Source organism: Anopheles gambiae, chromosome 3 (assembly GCF_943734735.2).
Source record: "Anopheles gambiae chromosome 3, idAnoGambNW_F1_1, whole genome shotgun sequence".
Taxonomy (NCBI): Eukaryota; Metazoa; Arthropoda; class Insecta; order Diptera; family Culicidae; genus Anopheles; species Anopheles gambiae.
Window position 1 is genome coordinate 46288928 of NC_064602.1, and position 15008 is coordinate 46303935.

Genomic DNA, 15008 nt, shown 5'->3' on the forward strand with positions numbered 1-15008 from the left:
CACCAAATGAGCCTCGCCTAATCTGCTTGTTTATCGTTTTGTACGGAAACAGGAAACCATTTATCTTAATGCTGCCCGCCCACACTCAGGATTGGTGGCCCCCCGAGGGAACCTTTCAGAAATATTCCCGTTTAACACGGCGCCTGACCCGGGTTAAGGTTCATTTTTCTGCCTGCTCCCCCTGAGCGTGGGATCCCTCTCAAAGACGGGGTGTGAAGGTGCTTGTAGGGAATTAGGTTTCACTTTTTATGCACATTCAATTAGTTTGTTTTTGTTTCGCGAATCGCACCTCCCACGTCGATTGCAACCACACCACTTTCTACCAGCAGCCGTACCAAAGGAAAAAGCGTGTCAATCCGCTAAGCCACAGCAAACATTACTTCGATGCGACTCAGCTGTAACAAGGGACGCCACGAGTCACGAGCGTATCATTTTGTGACACAAGAAACCCATAAAGCGTATTTCCTGACGGCAGCCCTCCCGGAAGGGAGAGCACGGGCAGGAGCGGATGGAACGGATATCCTGATTTCCAAAGCAGTCGCTGTCGGTTTTGTGGCACGCTTGATGTTGCACAGCAAAGGGTAGACGGAGAACATCAAGACAACAGAAGTGCTACGTCGAAACGGAAACCACTATTCCCCACACCGACGCTGGGATCATTTTTCGACGCGGCTTTTATCCGCGTTACGTTGACGTGATTATCGTGCTTTATGTAATTAAGATTTAATTGGTTAATTAGTACGTCAACGTCACCGCTCAACTGATGAATAGAAATGGGACTTCCTGTTATAATTATCGAACACCTCACTGGGGAGGGGGGGGGGGGCGAGTCAAAGTAAACAGGAAGTACGGTAGCAAATTTATTCTTTTGTTGTGAGTTTTGCGCGGATTTTTTTGGTTTTGTTTTACGTTGCTGAGGATTTGTGAGGTACATTCAAAGCGATTAATTAATGTTGCAATGAAGCGACTTGGCATCACGGCCATTATCGTTGCAAAAATATGTTTCTATGCAATTTATTACAGAAATGTATTGGTTTGCAATGTTGTTGATAAATCACTTGCTCAATACTGGCTACACTTTTTGCTTTAAAATATTAGTTTAACTAAAAATTAACAAAATATAATTGTATTAACTGGTAGAAAACAAAAACTTAAATTACGGTGGTAGTTTTTAAATATCCCTTTTTATGTTTTAAATTGCTTTAAAGTATTTGTACGCTTCTGGAACTTTTTTTAAACATCATTAAACTCAAAGCAACATTAAAAGTCAAACAAACCCCTCAATCAAGAGGTTTTGCTACAATACAAATTTGTTGCAACTGTCTCGCACATTTGAATTACAACGCTTTCCACACGGGCGTGTGGTTGCTCCTTTATCTTGATACTTTACTACTGTAGCACGTAATCGCTCGTATTTGGATAACATTCATTGGTATTCATTCGCGGTGGAGTTGGTTCACCCAAAAGTTTCGATAAACTCGTCAATTGAGGTAAACTTTTTGCCACACGCGTAGGTGGATAGAGAGAGAACCAAAACGAGTTGCAAACGAGAGTCCCCCAGAGACACTTCGACGTTGCCGCTGCTGCAACAAACCCGATGGGCGTCATCGCTTTCGCTGACTGACTGACTGTCGGTGAAATTTCATTTAAAATCAGCCAAAAGTCAAGTTTATCAACAACAATCAATTGGCAACAGCGATAAAACACCGTTAATTCAATTTCAACTCCGTGTAGGTTTTGTCGGTGTGCGTTCCCGCATACGCCGAATACGGAAAAGGGTCCACTGGTGAAGGTCGGCCTGGCATCACAGCACAATCGACACCGACACAGCACAAACGAAGCACGTACCACATTTCATCACAGTACTTCTTCTGTCGATGGCTTTCCTGCCGTCTTTCACTCGCAATAACCTAGCGCAGTAGAGCGTCTTCTGAAATGTCTTCAGAAAAAGCCACCTCATGCCGAACTACCCATCCCGAGCGGATGCATCGTGGGATGAAAAAGGAAAACCTCTCCTGACGGCCTCGATTTCGTCAGTGTATCGTACCATATTGCGGGTTGGTTTGATCCGTACCGTACCCTTTCAACGATGTCCTTCCGGCATGAACGCAAAGACCCACTCCTGCCTAACCAACTGACAACGCACCGGCAGCTACTGCTGAGCGACGGCACGAAGTTTGTTAGATCACGAAGGAGAAGCTGTTTCCTGTCTTGTCGAACTAGACAACAGACATTCGAACTTGGTTCGACGTGACGCTAACAACCAAAATATTGCCCAAAGTTCTTTGAAAACTATTCTTTATTAAGGCACATTCACTATGGGTTTTTTGTCATGCGTCCTAACCTTAATTTCAATTACCATCAACTAATAAAGAGATGGGTAAATGGATGTTGTACAAACCGAATATTATAGCACTGAACAAATGATTTCCAAAACAAATCAATTGGTCTCAAAAATATCGTAAGCAATAGTAGTTTAAGGTGTGACCATATCAAAACCATATCATTTATGTCAAAATGTAAGTTCTATGGATGTTACACTTTAACATGAACTACTAGAGCGCTTGACTCCATCAGCAACTTTTTGCTCACATTCTGTTTCACTCCTTCTGTATCTATCTCGCTCTACCGCTCTCTTGCTCTTGCATACGGCTTTAAGCAATGTGTAACGAATCGTAAGATCGTGTGTCGAATACTAAATGAATATAAATACATGCACCCGCGATTCGTACCACTCACACCCTGGGACCACTTGCAATCGATTTTACTTTGAATGAGTTCAAAATGAAACACGAAAAACGGATCCTACACTTCACTACCGGTGAAAAACGCGACAACTTCGACCTTCGCACTTGTTTATCACTCGGTGAATATTTATTTGTACATATTTTATTGTCACTGTCGTTGTTCGGAAGCAGCTTTTTTAAAACTTTGCTCCGACTCGTTTCCCGCGCTAGGTTAGTGTGCATGCGGTCGATACAAGAATTCAAGCCTTCTGACTTTTGGCACGGACGGGATCACCACACGACCATGATCGGGAGAACGGAAGTAGAGGTTGCACTTTTGCTATTAGTTTTGTTTTTCTCCCGAATTACTCGACCCAAAAAGTGTCTGCGTACACTAAAGACCATGTTTTTCACTATCGTACGTCTGGCATCAGCACTTTTAAACTTCCATTCGGAAAAAAGGCAGAGGAGTCGGAGTGTCGTCCGTATTTCCTTGCTAGCTCGATGGTGTATCGCCATCGGCGACAGGATCTTGAACCGCGATGCTGCACCCTCCGGATGTCTCCGAAGCAAAGAAACCCAATGCATGGCGCCATCTAGCGCCACCTTCACCATCTTTTACCCAGTGGAAGAAGAACCGTCTGTACCGGGTTTCTAGAAATTGATAACCATTGTAGCCATTTATCTTCGGCAATGCGGTTTCGACAACCACCCAACGCCGACGACGACAAAAGACAAAACGCCGGAAACACTGAGCCGGTTGGCAAGCGTTCAAGCGCACCCTTCGAATTGATTGTTCGAAGGTAAGAAAGACCATGGTGGATGGTGGATGCTGGCCACCCAAAAATTCAGTCAACAAACACCCGTTTCTACTAACGATAGAAGAAAAGATTATATGAAAAAGAGTCAAAACGAACGAGCTGTTTGTGATAAAGTAAAATGAATTGTTTTGCAAACGACAAAGTGTCTTCGCGAGATTAAACTTCCAAAAAGATGCTATCTGGCGTGACAGAAACAAAATGAATAAACTTTGAAATCGAACGCAACGAACTTAATAGTTGCTAATATTTGATTCAGATATGAGTTGATGTATTGATTGGAAGCTACACTTTTCATATGGACTTTGTTCCTGTACAAGTTGAATCCGTGATTTGTTGATGTGTTATTAAGCAAAACATTTGTGGAACTAAACATCCGAATATCAAATACTCAAAGGTAAAAATATTGTTCAGCAATTTTGTTTTATTTTTATCACTTATCTTCACATGTCTAGTATGTATGTCTTCACATGTATGTATGTATGTATTCTTCTTCTTCTGTTTGGCGCAACCGGGCCGGCCTATACAGGCTTTCGAGACTTATGGCTTTGGTTATTAAGTACCACAGCCAGATAGTCAGTTCCTACTGCGGGGAACGAACAATATATATAATAGTTTTACTATCTTTTATTAGGTGCCAAGCTCTTGCAAGAATGTCATGCATGAGTTACAACAGTCATTCAGATGACATTCAGATGAATTTGAATCAAACATAAAAACATATCTGATGAAAAAAAATCTATTACAAAAATAGTTTTTTTTTATTAGCTTCTGCATTAAAACGGGAAAATTTTTAAAATATAATAATCAGCTCATGAACAAGAGCAAATCGAAAAGATAAAAAAAAACTCCTAAAAAAGTCATTCGATATTTTACACTCAGCCAAGTGCGAGGTATATGTATCTTTTCTTTAAGCTTTACTTTTCTTGGACTAGACGAGACAATTTTTTTACGATTGTAAATGTTTCGGCACACGTTAATTTCCTGTTTGATGTATAATCTTTTGTGAATAATGCACTAATTTATACGTTTGATTGTGTTAGAGACGAAACTAGCTTCGAAGGAATTGGTGGTTGATCCTAGGCTTAGGTTTTAACACTTACTTTTTTCTATAATAGTTCTTTTTAAACTCAATAAAAAACATTTGTTTTGTTCTTACTTCCTAAAAATGCTGCGTCGTCAACATGCCGATCGGCCACGAATCGGATACGTGATTGTTTCATTGATTTTTATTTGCTAACAATTTCGATCGAACGGATGATTGTGGCGACATAGTAAATGACATAAATTTAATTAGTTTTTATCGCCAGTGACAAATTGTTTATGATCTTTCCACTATTAAAAACAACAATGTTTTTTTTTTGAAATTATCATCCCAAAGCAACTACTGTATAGCATAACATTAACGTTTTTGTCAGCTTCAAAAATCTTGCACAAAAAAATAGAATAAATGAAATAGAAAAATTATTTGTACCACAAAAATTATGTCTACAACGAAATTGTATTTTTTTTTTTAAACTTCTATGACAATATACTATGGATACAAATGAAACAAAATTATTTAAATTAAATGCAAAAAATAATAATTACAAACATTTTTAATAATTCAAATAATATATACAAATATGCTTTATTTAATAAAATGTGTTATCTTACCTATATATATTTTACAATCTCTTTCCAGTCGTCGTCGAGGAACCAGAGTTTACAGATGTTATAGAAAATGTTACAGTGCCTGCCGGGCGGAACGTCAAACTGGCTTGTTCCGTCAAAAACCTAGGATCATACAAAGTAAGTACAATTGGGCGCAATCAGACATCGCATTACAATGAACATTACGAAGCTCATTGACGCTGATCATCATTTAGTACAGCGCCCATCAAATAAATGTATCGTTGTGCAGCACGGTCGTAGAAATTACTGCGATTTATGCTTCGCACGTGTTCTACATGAATTTGTTTATCTCGCCCACGATGCAGCTAAAAAACACGACACCCCACGCCAAACAACCATGTTTGCAAACACGAATTCGCGCCGTTCATCACGCTTCAATCGGAGTCACGGAACGTGTGCAAATCTGGTTTTATTAAAATTGTTATCTTTTAATAAAAAGATATCGTTCCTAATCGTGCCCATTGCCATCGCTGCACGCAACTCACAAGCAATCCAACGTTTGGCATGGTACTATAACGTGTTTTTGTGTTTTTTCTAAGAGCATCATCTTGATGTAGACTAAACGTACGCAATCATGAATATTTTACTAATAAAAATTCACATTTATTCGCATTCTACCAGCCTGGAGATTCCATCTTTCTTCCCAGCCGGAACGTTGGCAATATGTTCCTGCTGCTTTACATATTGTAGGAATCTCTAAAGATATCATTTGTGAAGGGGTGCACCTCAAATAGCCGTACGTTAGTATGGTACAGGGTACACGGAAGATGATACGTGATTGTTGAGTTGTACTGTTTGAATGAATGATTTTAAGAAATATCTTTTTTGTGATTTTGTCTCAGTTTACGTATGAAATACATGTTGTCTAAAATTTTGTATTTATTGAACAACGATATGCGTAGTGATCCATTTGTATCCTAATGAATTTGAAGGAAATAATTTGATAAGTACAGTCGAGACATCATAAGTACAGATAAGCACAACAATATTCTTTATCATTCATATGACTGATATCATACGCTGAAAAATCAATCCTTGATAATTGTCTAACTTTTTATCAAATATCTAAAAACATCTGCAAATAACATTGCATTGAACTTGAGGATAAATGTTTCTTTACGCTTATTCCTTTCCCTAAGCGATAAAGAACGTGTTTTTATTTATTCGTTGAAGATGAAAACACTGTCGGATTACCTTATTACGATAAAGGTAAAACTTTTCCGAAAGGATCATCTTATCTTTCTGGTTAATGTCGGGAAACGGAAAAGGGCGCGTTGTAAGTATACATACGAATGCCATAACATACCATACTACACATACATCCTCAACACAGAGCGATGGATAAGTATAAGAAAAAAAAACAAATTCCTCCACGAAGGAGTGCATTTTCATCTTTCGGTCGGTTCATATGGAACATCAGGAGTTTCTTCTTGCTGAACAGAATCTTGTTTCGCCACATGATATCACGTACACAGCCTTTCCAGGGTAGGCTAAAAGATAGGAACAGATTCAGCGAACGCCTGCCTTGTGAAAGAGTATCGATTCGGGAATTTCTCCAAAGACCAAAAATCAAGGTGAAAGTAAATTATACGCCTCACTGAAACAAAACCATGATCCCTTCGGCTGCGTTACGCCTTTACGAAGGACGGCATTGTTTTTAGGATACTGGCCTAAAGCGCTGGAAGATCAGAAGACAACTTAAACAGCTTCCATTCACTTTAACATATGGCGCGTTATATGCATAGTCTGGGAATATTGTATATTTCTCCCAAATGATTAAATACCCACGGGTGGTATAGTTCATCGCGAAAATGGTAAACAGTTTCAAACCAAACCAAAAAATAAACTCGATGTATAACGCGAACATTTAAATTACGTCAGTAAAAAGTTATACAGACAGTTCTACCGAATAAATTATATACACTGTTTGTACTCATGCCGTTTTGTCTCCATCCCTGGGGATCAACACCTTCGAATCATAACCTTCATAAGCGATAACATCCTATGGTCAAATACCAACTTTGTCTACAAATACGCCCTTTGGCAGCTACACATCAGAGTATGGATTGGGTAAAACGCTTGTTCCGAGAATATATACCAAATTGGATGGCAAACAAAGCGATTGGAGACCATTCATACGAGATTCGTTCTGCTCTAGCGAGAGTTTGGTTGAGGACTATCGTCTGGTAGAAAACGACTTGGCACAAATGAAGACCAAATTTGTCAATAATCAAAGAACCAGCTGAGAAAACATTCCGCAAAGGTGGACCGACTTACAAAGTGTGCAAATGTACGAAAAGGAGTCGCTTTTTGTGATATCATCCATCGTCGTAGCAAATACGACTCAATTTATATCGCAGCAATATATTCATTTAAACTGGACGAAACCATTGTACACGATCATGTTTAATTCATTGTTTGAAAAAATCCAGAAGCAAACAATGGGAAACCTTTCCGTTGTCTATGGATATTATGCATTCAATGTATTTTTGCTTTCAGAGTGCATTTTAGGGTCTAGAGCAATACACTTTCAAAGTAATGTCTTCTTCTTTTAGTTAAACTACAGTAATCTATCAAAACTAGCCTAAAAAGTTTGGTTGTTAGTGATCAAATAGAATACCTCGAACGCAAAAGTCAATGAGCATGGAATGCTTTGCACCAAACGTGTTTACAACCCCTAAGTGACGTGTTTTTTTACTTATTACGGCAATTTACGGCTTTACCACCGAATCTCCATTGCTTGAGTGTAAATACTGTAAATTTTCAATTGCAATTGATACTATAATTATTAAGAGCAAACATATTTCACAACACAACATTCTTATATGTGTTAGGTAAATGTTTTAAGGGTATTGAGTAATCAATATATTTTCATGATGAAAGATATTAAAGATTATTTTTTGAATAATTATTTAAATGTTTGATGACGAATGACTAATCAGAACTTTCTTGGAGTTTTCCTTCTTATTCATACTATAATCTATATTAGTTATAATCTAATTATCAGACCTACAGCCCTTTTGGTCATTGTGCTTCTGCGTTTGATTTTTATTACTCATTTATCTATGATAATAATTAAGCACCACTCAAAAATATTGGAAATGTCTACAATAGACTACCAAGCCGTTTCATCTATCATTATTGATGTGTTTTTGTATATACAAACCAAATGCCAAATCTGTACATGTAGAAAGCATACTATCATACATGTCGATTTTTATACCGTTTCTTCAGTAAAATTTTCTTTTGATATGATTTAAGAAATTATAATTTTTTTTGTATCAACTTTTTTTTTACAGGTAGCGTGGATGCACTTCGAGCAGTCCGCAATCCTTACTGTACATAATCATGTAATCACAAGGAATCCTCGCATCAGTGTCACGCACGACAAGCATGACAAACACAAAACCTGGTTCTTACACATATCAAACGTCCAGGAAGAGGACAAGGGCCGGTACATGTGCCAAATCAACACAGTCACTGCGAAGACGCAGTTTGGCTATCTTCATGTGGTGGGTAAGTACATTGTCGCTGTCTGCTGAAAAGATTTATTTGCACAAACCGCTCGCTTTCTACAACACTACCAAACTCTAATGACTTTTTACTCACACTCACACGCGCTATAAACCTTAATTTTCTGAACCTACTGCTCTAATTTTGCTCTGTTGAACGTAATCACATTTCGAACGAGTGTTGCGCGAAATCTCGTCGGCACGGCCACAAGAAAGCCATTTAGTACTGCAAGCCAACACCCTCTTGGAAATCGATATCTTCAGTCGTATCTATAATCCATCAGCAGGTATTGCATGGTGGCGCCTTTAGAATCAAATTAGATGCCAGGATATTCAAAGAAAGGGAGCTGTAGCTTCGTTATCACCTGCAAAAATCGGTCTCTGGTGAGGCGTTACATGGGAAAAATTTAATTTCCCTCTGTCGCTCTGAAATATATTGCCTTTACCGTGCTTGAAAGTAACGATCACTGGCGTGCGATAAAATGACGATAATTAACTTATTCTACCATCACTTTTAGGTGATTTTTTGTTCTTAGAAAGAAAATAACAAAATAACAAACAAGTTAATCATTTGTGAAAGAGTTGCCGCACCAAAGATTTCGCGAAGGAAATGACTTGTTAAAACAAAATCCAGCATTACAGACGGATTGTTCCGAAGAGTAATTGTGAAAATAATCCCCTCTGCAGAATAAATAGACAACTATTGCAGAGTCAACGTGAACAATACCGTTTATCAGCTTTCGGCAAAGCTTTCAGCGTTCGATGATTCTACTTTTCTGCAAGCTCGAATCGAATGAAAAATTGAATCTGCACTGCGTTACCATACCTTTGCAACACGTTCCTGTTGGCAGCGTATCTTGGATAGCAACAATACAGCACCGAGTCTTTGCAATTTCGATTCTTCGCTTACGCGACAAACTCTGTCAATGAAGCAAGGAAACCGGTACACTTTTTTTTCTGCATATTGTTTCGCTTTGATACACGCTACGCTCTCGGGGTAGCGTTTTCTCCCTTGCTATTGCATAGCATTTTTGCAATAGAGCCCTCGGTAAATCCGATCATCCGGCAGTGCTGCATCAACTGGCTAAGAGGAAGTGATTCGATTTTGCACTTTTGTCGTTTGCACCGATGAAAAACGATAGGCATAATGAGGAACGGAAATCAATTTAAATTCAAATCACATTAGGATCATCGGCCGTCGTCATCCAATACGTGAAAATACACGGAACCTACTATCCAAGCGTATCCTGATGGTAGTATTGTTGAGCTTGTTGTTTATGTTCTTCCAGTAGTAGTGGCAGGACATGTCGGCATGTTGTAGGATAACGAGCCGCCTAACGCCTCCAAGATGCCGCTGTCTATCTTCGTCGCTTCGACGGTTGCCGCCTGGACGCATTGCTGGTGGATGTGACCTAGACGCTTAGTAAAGGCAATCTGTAGCTGATGCAAGAAAAATAACCTTCAAACCTGCAATCCGGAGTGGTGGCATGAAGAGCCAAAAAAGAAACCTCTGTTGTCGAAAACAGCTTGAAGGGAACCCCACGGCAAACACTGCGCACTGGATGTCTTTAGGGGAACCGTTGGGTGTGGGTTTTGGGAGCGAAAAGAGGAAATGAAAACAATTTTAAAATAAACATTTATTTATTTTCATTTCCCTGGAGCGTGAAGCTGCTGCAAACAATCTAGGTGGTCGAAGGGGCGAGTAAGCATAAGCTCCTTACGCCAACCTGCCAAGTGTCACGATGCAAGGAGCGAACAATGCTTAGGACGAGAGGTGGGCGATGTTTTTGAAAAATGCATGTTTCGTGCTGCCTTCCATTTCATCGCATACCCTGTTTATCGTATGTTTCCGAAATCAATAATCTGCACACACAAAAAAAAACTGAAAGCAACACAGGAATCTTCAACAATTCCACCACACACTTGACAAACCACGACGATTGCACGACGTAAAAAAGGAAGAAATAACAAGAAACTTTCCTCCAAAAAAGACCATCCAGCAGCGAAGTTGTTCGAAAACATTCAACACTTGGTTTTTTGTCTGCTCTGACACATGGTTCACACTCAGCTGTCATGTTGTTTGCTTGTAGTTGTCTGTAGACTATATTTCTTTCATAAAAAGTTTCTTTCACATTTTTTGCACCTATTGTGTGAGCAAATTAAGGAAAGAGTGTGCCACATTAGAGAATGTGGCTAGCAGTTTGTGAGCATCTACTGCATATGCATATGAACACTGTTGCGGGTTGTCCACAAAAAATATGTGTGTGTCATTTTGACGTATTATAGATTACTTAATTGTTTCTGTCGAGTTTTTGCTTTTTAAATACAGTGGAACCCACCATAACGAGTTTAATCCGTTCCAGTGGCTCGAAAAACTCGTAATACGGGATGCTCGTTTCCATATAATTTGTATGTCTTTCAGAACGATTTTTTATTGATTTTTGTCAGTAACTGCTAGACTGTTTTTACTTCAAACAAACCAGTTTCATAGAAATTAAAATTTTGCTATAGTAAATATTGTTATATTTATATATAGTAAATATTCTTATATAAATATTCACAAATAAGGTCACAAAGATTTCTACAAATGTATTGGCATCAAATCTACAACACTTGCACACTATATACAGTGCAATGGGTACAATTGGCGTTCGGGATAATTTTGACAGTCACCTACGGAGAAAGAAAAAAAAATAATGGCAAAATTAATCATCGGGGAATTTTTTGTTGTTTTAGAAATAGTTGCTGGAGGTTCTGTTGGTGTCCCGTTCCACCGCGCCCCACACGAAATAATCCATTGGATTAAGATCCGGGGAGCTGGGAGGCCACACATTCGGCGCGGTGAAGTCGTTGAAATTGGCCGCAAACCACTTTATCGTTTTGGAGGCTGTATGGCACAGAGCGGAATCCTGCTGGAACACGTACGGTCTGCCGTTGGCCACTCTCGTGATCCAAGGCTTCTCGACGATGTCCAAGGTCGTCATTCAGGGCCATTTTTATCGTGGATGGTGCCACCCCCATCTCACGTGCCAACGACCGAATTCCGATCCCCGGATTTTCCATCACGCGCGCCTGGAGGTCAGCCAGGAAAGCGTCGGTCCGCACGCAATCCCGCCGCTGAGAATGTGGTTTTCGTGCTGCCACCGCTTCGTCGTCGTCGCTGTTTTCTCTCAGCTCACTCCGGATCGCCTTCACCGTGTTCAGCGAACACTGCACGCACTGCATGATGTCGCGGTTGTCGCGTCCGGCGCGGATCAGCATGATGCATGTGATCCGCTTCCACAATGTACTCTTTTTTGGCATTTTTTTATCACGGAATGTTTTCGCTGCTTGTTTCGTACACTTTTAGCTGTCGAATGACGTATTGCTTGTTTTCCTATGCCAACTCGATCACGAGTTATAAACAAAAATGTAACTGTCAAAATTATCCCGAACGCCCTGTATATAGTCATACGAAACTCTACCAGATTGCAGCAATCGGCAGGGGCAACTCTCACCTTCATGAACAAGTAGATCCCCTAAGAACACTTTTCTTTCTGGCAATATTACAGGGCTTTTTTCTGGGGCTCTCGCCTTAAAAGTTAAGTAATATGAATTATATATTATATAGTTCTATGAGTAATAATAGTTCAGAAAGATAAGTAATAGTTCACAACAAAAGGTGTATTAATTATTATTAAAGTTTTAATAAAATAAAATAAAAAAAGAAAAAGTAAAAAGAAAACAAAAGACTTTTGCTGTTAAATCTCACTTGTATATTGTGGTATATTTTTAAATTTGCTTATAAATATTAGTTTCCTTCAGAAAATTCAAAACTTTTTTTATTTCATTCAGATTGTTTGATAGTACAGTATCCCAATGTTCTCCTAGCTTGTAAATTATCATTTCGACAGAGTAACCATAACAGTCTATTAAAATGTGTTCTAGCGTCATATCAATTCCACAAAACGGGCAGATTTAAAGTGATTCCTTTTTAATCGATGTGTATGCGTTAGTCGGGTATGTCCAATTCTCATTTTTGTTATTATACGTTGATCGCTGTGATCTAGTGGATCGGTCCGAAGTGCAATGGCTTGTTTTATTTTGTTTAGATTACTGATGGGTGATGTATTACATGTGTTTTGCCAGGTCTGATGTGTTGATCTTCTCCACCACAATGACAAATCGCCTCTGGAGATGGATCAGTCGACATGATCTTCTACCATTCTGCCTTCATTCGCAAAACGGTCAGCTTATTCATTTCCTTTGATGCCTTTATATCCTGGTATCCAACAGGATTGAATTGATCTATCTTTCGATTCGATGGATTGAATGTGAAACCCTTACATGGATCCTTTCTCTAAAGCTTTCAGGACACTAGTGCTATCTGTGAAAATAACGTTAGGTCTATCATTTACGGTGGCTTCTTCAATCGCTATCATAATCGCAATAGCCTCTGCTGAGAATATTGACGAACTATCAGGAAGCTTAATACTGCAGCGAGCATTTTGTGATGCTGTACCATAGCCAGCAGAACTATTACATACCGAGCCATCTGTATGAATTTTAAGAATAATATTGTATTTGTTGGCAATGAGCATTCGAAAGTATTGATCTATTTGTTGTTCTTTTTTGCATAGTTTTTGCAATGCCCAATCGATTTTAGGGGTTTGGTCGTACCAAGGCCTAGTCAAACAACATGTAAGTTTTGTAATGTGAGGCATATTATGACCTGTTAGATGTTGCCACCATACTATACTATACTAACTATAATATGATCGAGAGGTAGTTATCCATTTTCGGAAAGTACTGCGGTGAGAAATGAACTTAATATGATGGGAATTTTACTATATATCACCTATTTTCGAGAAATTCAATTGACATTTGCAATTTCCAATGTGACTGTCCAACAAGGATGTTATAGTGACTCAAAATTATGAAAACCCCAAAAAAAACATGTAAATTATACTTATTATGAAAACTCGTATAGGACTCAACAATAATCAAACATAAAGAAATGCTCCATGTTAACCGAACGTGATACAGAATTCACATCGGCACCGAAAAATGTTATAGCAATACAAATGATTCTACTCGTTATGCAAGAATCTTTAAACCAAGTATTTAATCTTATGTAAACATCTAACAATCTTCTTTGCAGGCAATTTGCTGCTTGCAGTTACCTTATCCCGGGTATTCACTGTAATCTTAATACTATCAGTTTATTAAAAAAAGAATTATCTAATATACATAGAGCGTTACAATTTTAAACATTGTTGCTAGCAATTGCCGTCTGGTTAGAGAATAGTGTCGATGCTTGGATTGTATTATCAGACAAGAAAGTGGTGGTGTATAAATAACGTAACAATCAGACGATGAGACGGAACTATTAGACAATCAGACTTAAAATTATAAAACTATAAAGAACATAATCATAGCATCAAAGTAAATGAATGTAACTAGTTGGACACCAAGCTCTCACCATACGGAGCCTTTACCTCGCATTTTGAACGTCTTATGCTTGTTAAAAACAGCTAACTTACACAAAAATACCAAGGGCTTAACTAGGCTATGCATATTTTAATCCTTTGATCCCATAAAGAACGGGTTGCTAATTCGTTCGATGAACTTCATCATTAAAAACTTTCTACTAATACACATGTGAAGTAATAAATTGTACTAAATAATATTTTCCTTTTTATTCCTATTCGTTCCAGTTCCTCCAAACATTGACGATTCGCTAAGTTCAAGCGATGTAATCGTTCGGGAAGGTTCCAATGTGACTCTCAAATGCAGAGCTACGGGCAGTCCAACGCCCACAGTTAAATGGAAGCGAGACGACAACTCTAAAATAGCCATTAATAGATCGTTAAACGGTAAGCATCACACACATGCACACACGTTAAATTTCACGTCAAACGAACACCACCTACCGTTAGAATCTTGCCAAACGGACCCTTTGATAAATGCAAGAGTCAGCACAAGAACCCTTGCGGTGAAACTGGTCGCACTGCTATCGGCTGCAGCGTCTTTCGCCTGCATTAATAAATTTCTTGCCATTTTCACGCGTTTCCTTCCATTCCATGGTTTCCATCTTCCGATAACACCCACTGTGCAAACTGGACGCCCCGTGGATGTTAAACTACGCTATTACGCTACCGGCTGCAGTACTCGAGTGGGAAGGAAATTCCATCGAAATTACGAAAATTTCGCGCCTAGACATGGGCGCATACCTCTGTATTGCATCGAACGGTGTACCGCCCACGGTGTCAAAGCGAATTAAAGTCAGCGTTGACTGT

General features: G+C 39.0%; 1 protein-coding gene across 5 annotated transcripts in view; it reads left to right on the forward strand.

The window, feature by feature from the left end:
• LOC1279385 (lachesin) overlaps positions 1-15008 on the forward strand; it is a 61643-nt gene that overhangs the window by 13687 nt on the left and 32948 nt on the right. For all 5 annotated transcript variants that reach the window (XM_061657645.1, XM_061657644.1, XM_061657643.1 and 2 more), the window contains exons 3-6: positions 5229-5335; positions 8518-8734; positions 14427-14585; positions 14878-15006. In XM_061657645.1, the coding sequence (XP_061513629.1) occupies positions 5229-5335; positions 8518-8734; positions 14427-14585; positions 14878-15006 (612 nt within the window). The remainder of the gene's footprint in view (positions 1-5228; positions 5336-8517; positions 8735-14426; positions 14586-14877; positions 15007-15008) is intronic.